The sequence below is a fragment of the Mastomys coucha genome, unplaced genomic scaffold (assembly GCF_008632895.1).
Source record: "Mastomys coucha isolate ucsf_1 unplaced genomic scaffold, UCSF_Mcou_1 pScaffold23, whole genome shotgun sequence".
Lineage (NCBI taxonomy): Eukaryota > Metazoa > Chordata > Mammalia > Rodentia > Muridae > Mastomys > Mastomys coucha.
In genome coordinates, this window is record NW_022196906.1 from 49462794 (window position 1) to 49468610 (window position 5817).

Here is a 5817-nt window from a genome sequence, read left to right on the forward strand (position 1 = left end):
GAGAGAGAGAGAGAGAGAATGAATTACAGATATTACACAAATTACGGTAACACGATCTCTTCCCAAAAAGAAATCCCGAGACTATTTAACAAGTGCTACGGTGGCCAGCATGGAAGCCCTCCTTTGAGTTTTGCCTGGGGAAGTCCGAGAGATTCCCAAGACAATACAGTCTGTTGCTATGGCCCTTGGTGCCTTTCAGAAGAGGAAGGAAGGTCCTCTTACTGAACACACTTCACTTTTGGACACTGGATTTAGAAGAATCAATCTGGGGCTGACCTTGAGGCCTCCTCCCTGCGGACTAGCTCGGACAGTTTCAGAAGGAGCCGAGCAAGCTCCAATGGAGAGAAGTAATTAATAATAGACCTAACTGTAACACCAGTGAACCATGATAGCCAGAGTGGCGAGATATACCAAAAGGCACAGTAGTGGCACTCACAACACGGAGGTACACAGAGTCCGCCAAATTGGACTTAATGACCTGATCAGCATGAGGGAATTCATGCCAGGGACTGTAAGTTCATCCAACTACCCGTGGCCCATAAAGCCATAGAACCTAGGGAGACCCTGTTCCTGCCAGCCTCTTAAGCCTATGTCATCTCTGACTGCAGTCGAAATCTTAGCTTTACATCCACAGAGAGTCTAGCTCCCACCCCTTATCAAAGAAGCTTCTTTCAGCAGGACAGTTACAGAAAGCCACAACTGGTCAACCGCCTGTGGGATTGATGTGCTTTCAGCACACCCCACACTTAAGACTCAGAGGTGATCATGGAAGAGGGTGGGAAGAGCAAAAGAACCAGGTAGCTAAGATGGTTGCTGTGAGAGTCTCTTAAAAAACAAATAGAGAAGACATGAAGAAGACTGAAGAGGAGATGGGTAGAGGAATATAATTGTAATTTGAGTGAGAATGGCCTCCATAGGCTCATATGTCTGAATACTTGATCCCCATAGGTGAAATTGTTTAGGAAGGATTAGGAGGTGTGGCCTTGCTGGATGAGGTTGTCACTGGAGGCAGGCTTTGAGATTTCAAAAGCCCACTCCATCTCTAATTATTTCTCTCTCTGCCCCATGCTTGTGGATCAGACGTAAGCTCTCAGATACTGCTTCAGCACCACGTCTGCCTACACATTACTATGCTTCCCGCCGTGATGGCCATACTCTAACCCTCTGCAACTATAAGCCCCCAATGAACTCTTAAAATATAAGTTGCCTTTGTCACAATGTCTTATCACAGCAAAAGAAAAGTAAGATATTGACCAAAATACATTGTATGAACTTCTCTAAGAATAAAAATATTGTATACTAATAAATAAAGGTGCCTTTTGTTTCTCTCTCTCTCTCCCTCCTTCCCTCCTCTCTCTCTCTCTCTTTCTCTCTCTCTCTCACTCCCTCCCTCCTCTCTCTCTCTCTCTCTTTCTCTCTCCCTCCCTCCCTCCTCTCTCTCTCTCTCTCTCTCTCTCTCTCTCTCTCTTTATTTTTTTTGGTGTTTTGAGACAGGGGTTCTCTGTGTAGCCCTGGCTGTCCTGGAACTCACTCTATAGACCAGGATGGCGTTGAACTCAGAAATTCGCCTGTCTCTGCCTCCCAAGTGCTGGGATTAAAGGTGTGCGCCACCACCGCCCAGCTGAGCCTTTTGCTTCTTAGCACTATATATGTCAGTATTTTTCAGTTCAATAAGATGATATTCAGGATCTATTATGATTTATTTCAAAATAATCATGAGGGGCAGGAAATGGACAAGTACATAGAAGAAACAAGAGGTTGTTAATTGCTAAGTGGTGAGGGAGCATATGTTGTATATGTTTGAAATTTTTCTTCCAAAAGGTGAAATTAAAATTCTTTACAATTTTAATTTCTTCCATTTTGCTTCTTTCATGTTTGCCATAATATATTGTTCTAATAGTGTGTGTTTCTTATTTCTAATTAGCGAGTTATCGGATTTTGCTATTCTTTAGTTAGTTGGTAGAAAGCTTGGGTTCTTCTAAGTTGCCTGCCCAGCCGGACTGGGAGATGTGTGATCAAGAAGGGCCCCATGGAATCCTCCAAAGGGCTGTCATCCTGGAGAGTTGCAGGTGCTCATGTGGGAATGCCAGTCTACCAAGACCCCACACCTCGCTCCCAGCTGTGGGGATCTCCTCTCAGTCCTCTCAGTAGGGAAGACATTGTAAGCGTGTTTAATGAAAAGAAGGGGAAGTTGAAATTGGTTAAATGTGCATGGTGGGGTAGCGAATTTTATAATATCTACGGTATAATTAATATGTAACCCTCAAAATACTGTTAGGGAGTGTCTTCTGTTTAATGTTTAGACTTCTCTGTTAAGGTCCACTGAGGTGAGGTAAAACCCTTACTTTATGTCTACAAGATATCTTCCAAACTCACCTAGTCCAAATCGTCTCTGAACCCTTTGTTCCCCCTGTTAACCTCTGGTGTTGAATGATTGCTGTATTGAGCTCCGCACAGTTCTAGAGAGCTCTCGTCTCCTTTGCTGTCATTCAAAGTCCAGCCCTTCCCAGGGTTCCTCCCATATCATGAGACTGAGCTCCTTGTTGACCGTCAGTTCTGGCGTTTCTCATCCTGAGAGCCATTCCCTTCTGTGCAATGTACCTGATGTCTCCCTTTGTCTCTCTAGCTGCGCCTCCTCTCTGAGTAGAGTGTCAGGTCAGGAGAATGACGTTTTTAATCCTGTGAGCAGTTTTGTAGGAACAGCAGTTTGTAGCACAGTGCGACCTACAAAAGGATGACCCTTGTAGCCACCTCCATAGTAGCTTGTCTGAAAACACCCAGAAGAGAGTCTCTGTCTGCCTGTGTCCTCTCTGCAGGACTGTACCCGCGCGCAGAGGATTGTCTGTGGTATTGTCACACTGGATAGTAGAAAAGCTCACACTGTCCATCTAAGCCAATTTTTGGGGAGAAAGAGTTTATTTTTAATTTCTGGAATTAATTTCAAAAATAATTGAAATAATTTCTGGAATAATCCAAATAATTTCTGGAATGTGATCATGTTCAACAGATTGTACCACCTTTATCCATAAAAGTTTCGAATCACAATTATAAAAGCCAGCGCTTTACATAATTTGCTTCTGTTCCAAGCATCTCCCATGTCTCTGTCAGGAAGTTCTGGTGCTACTCTTGTTTGTAGATGGAGAGACAGAGCAGAGTGGGTAAGAGGGAGAGAGGTTATGACCCTCAATAGACTGGCCGTAGGGCCGGTTCCCCTAAGCTTGCTCTCTGCTGGCTCTCTCATTGAAGTCTCAATTGGGAAGAAAACCGAGACAGAATTACAAATCATGCTGAGATCTGGGGGCCCTGCAGCTTAGTGGGAATAGGATGGGTAAATGAGGAATCGTGGATGGCTGGGGAGAGAGAAGCATGACCGGAAAGATCCATTCAGCAGTGCCATCAAGATCAGTGCTATATGGGAGGCAGTGCTAAGCACTCCATTTTTAGATGAGATTAGGAGGGATTCAGTTTGGCATCTGAAGGTAATAAATCCCCATTTATCATTTCAGGGCACTCTATTTTCATGAATCTTGTAAAAGCTTCACTTGGAAATGCTAGGATCAGACACAAGGACAGCTGAGCCCCACTAGACATCACGACAAGCATGGCTTTGGTTACATCTTTCAACATGACCAATCCTCAGTAAGTACTGTCAGGACCTGCTCTCCAGATCTGGAATGTTGCTGTGATGAAGGTCTGCCACTTCAGGCACCTGAAGCAAACCTCAGAATAGCACGAGGAAATGAAAGGGGGGGTCATAAAATGGGAATTGCGAGGAAATGTAGAAATCACAGGAAGGTTTCTAAATGCAGGCTTTATGAAACCAGGCAGAGGCCTCTTAAATGAGAGTTGTTTTCAGTTCCCAAAACCCAAGCTGCTATGTGGACAAAGCACTTGATCTTAACACGTGTCAGTGTGCTAAGTAGTCAGGTGGCAACTCACTGGTAAGTAATACCGAGATAAAAACCACATTCCTTCTGTTATACTATGCTATCCCAGCCTTGTAGCTGTGTGTCTGGCTCCTGAGCCATCAGAAGTATGATGGCTGGGTTCTCTATGCCACTGAGGAGCTCTGGGACCACCGTCCTCAACATGCACAACACACGATCACATGGATGGATGATCGTCCAGATGGATCTGCTGATCTTGCCTGGGATCGGCCATCACTGTGGGGCTTTGTTGTAGAGCTGCCGGCAGATCTAGGGGAGAATAGACTCTACTCAGTGTCTCTATTCATCCAGTCGACTAGGCTGGTCACTCTCTACTGCTGATATCCATGAGATGAGAGCCAGACAAAAAGTACAAATGCTTCTCACGCTTCTGCTGGTATCGTACCTACTGTCATCCCATTGGCCAAAACAAGTCACGTGGCAGAACACGCAATCACAGGTTTGAAAAGATTCCCCCCCCCCCCACATACACACACACTCCCTTTTGATGGAAGAGGCCACAATGCCATGTGACAAACTGGCTAATAAGGGTGGTGTTTATCCCTTCAAGGAAGGCTGACGAGAGCCACTAATGCACTTTCCCCTGTACTGTTCTTCACATACAAGACCAAAGTGTACATTCAGTAATGAGGCTGTGAGCCTTTAGAGTTTCACTGTCACCAAAGGAAGCTTTTAGTCTCTGCTGAGATGACCATGTGGCTAGAGATGGAGCTGAGCCACTGTCAAAAGCAGACTAGAGGGGAGAGACGTGAGGAGGGCAGATGTAACTTGCCCCACACCCTTTAGAATTGTTCCCTGTTAGTTTCAGAATCATAACTCCTGACTTCTTAGAGCATCTCGTTGATTAGAAAGTTCCATTTGTTCAATTAAAAAAAAAAAAAAGCCTGTTTCCTCGAACAGTTCCTCAGGGAACAAACGCCACCCAGCATGTACTTTTTAGGAAACATCTGGGGTAACTGGGATTCCCCCAGAAACACCCACTCTTTTCTATCAATTGTTGAGAGACACAGAAACTGCACATCCGATGACTGTTCTGTCTGAAGCTCTTGAGTCATTTTGTAAATGTCACACTATGATGAGTACCATTATCTGTGCTTGGCAGGGAGGAAAAACCAAAGGCTTAAGGGGGGTGGGCTATGAAAGTAAATCTGAGAGTTGGGAATTACCTGGTGCATGTGGGTGGTCCAGATAGCCCACCTGTAACCCTTGAACAACCCAAGCAAAGAGGTCAGCTCTACGGACTCCAGCAACTGCTACTCTCTGTCACTTGTTGGCTTTCAGACGGTAGAAACACTAGGAATTTAGAGTGTTCCCACGGCGTGCAAGTGGGACTTGCTCCATGCTTTGTAGATCCATAGCAGACCACAGAGTGGGAAGGAACAGCCCTTAGAAAGCCTCAGAACGAGAGACCTGGGAAAACACCACAGAAAGTGGTGCCAAAGCCGAAGAGCAACCTACAGCAGGCTGACAGTCAGTGGCCTCTCATTCCCCAAGCATGGGCCCTCCACGTCCCCTTTCCCCCCATGTTAAGTTTCTACTGTTTCACGCATACTACTTTCCCTTTTGAACTTAATAGTGTGGCCAGCGACATAAGACTCTCACATTCTGCAGGATGAGACAGAGACAGGGCCAAGAATGTATAGGAAGGACCAACAATCATGTCCCAGGAAGGGATGGCCAAGATCTCCAACCAAGCATTTCTCATCAGGAGATGTTTGATAGCATGGTACACAGCTGTGTTTGGTAGCCTGGTACACAGCTGTGTTTGGTAGCCTGGTACACAGCTGTATTTGAGCCTGGTACACAGCTGTGTTTGGTAGCCTGGTGCACAGCTGTGTTTGGTAGCCTGGTGCACAGCTGTGTTTGGTAG

At 45.6% G+C, this 5817-nt stretch overlaps 1 protein-coding gene across 3 annotated transcripts in view; it reads left to right on the forward strand.

The window, feature by feature from the left end:
* Tmem266 (transmembrane protein 266) overlaps positions 1-5817 on the forward strand; it is a 123905-nt gene that overhangs the window by 51306 nt on the left and 66782 nt on the right. For all 3 annotated transcript variants that reach the window (XM_031344763.1, XM_031344764.1, XM_031344765.1), the window contains exon 2: positions 3507-3639. In XM_031344763.1, coding sequence (XP_031200623.1) covers positions 3602-3639 — 38 coding nt within the window. In that variant the 5' untranslated portion in view covers positions 3507-3601. The remainder of the gene's footprint in view (positions 1-3506; positions 3640-5817) is intronic.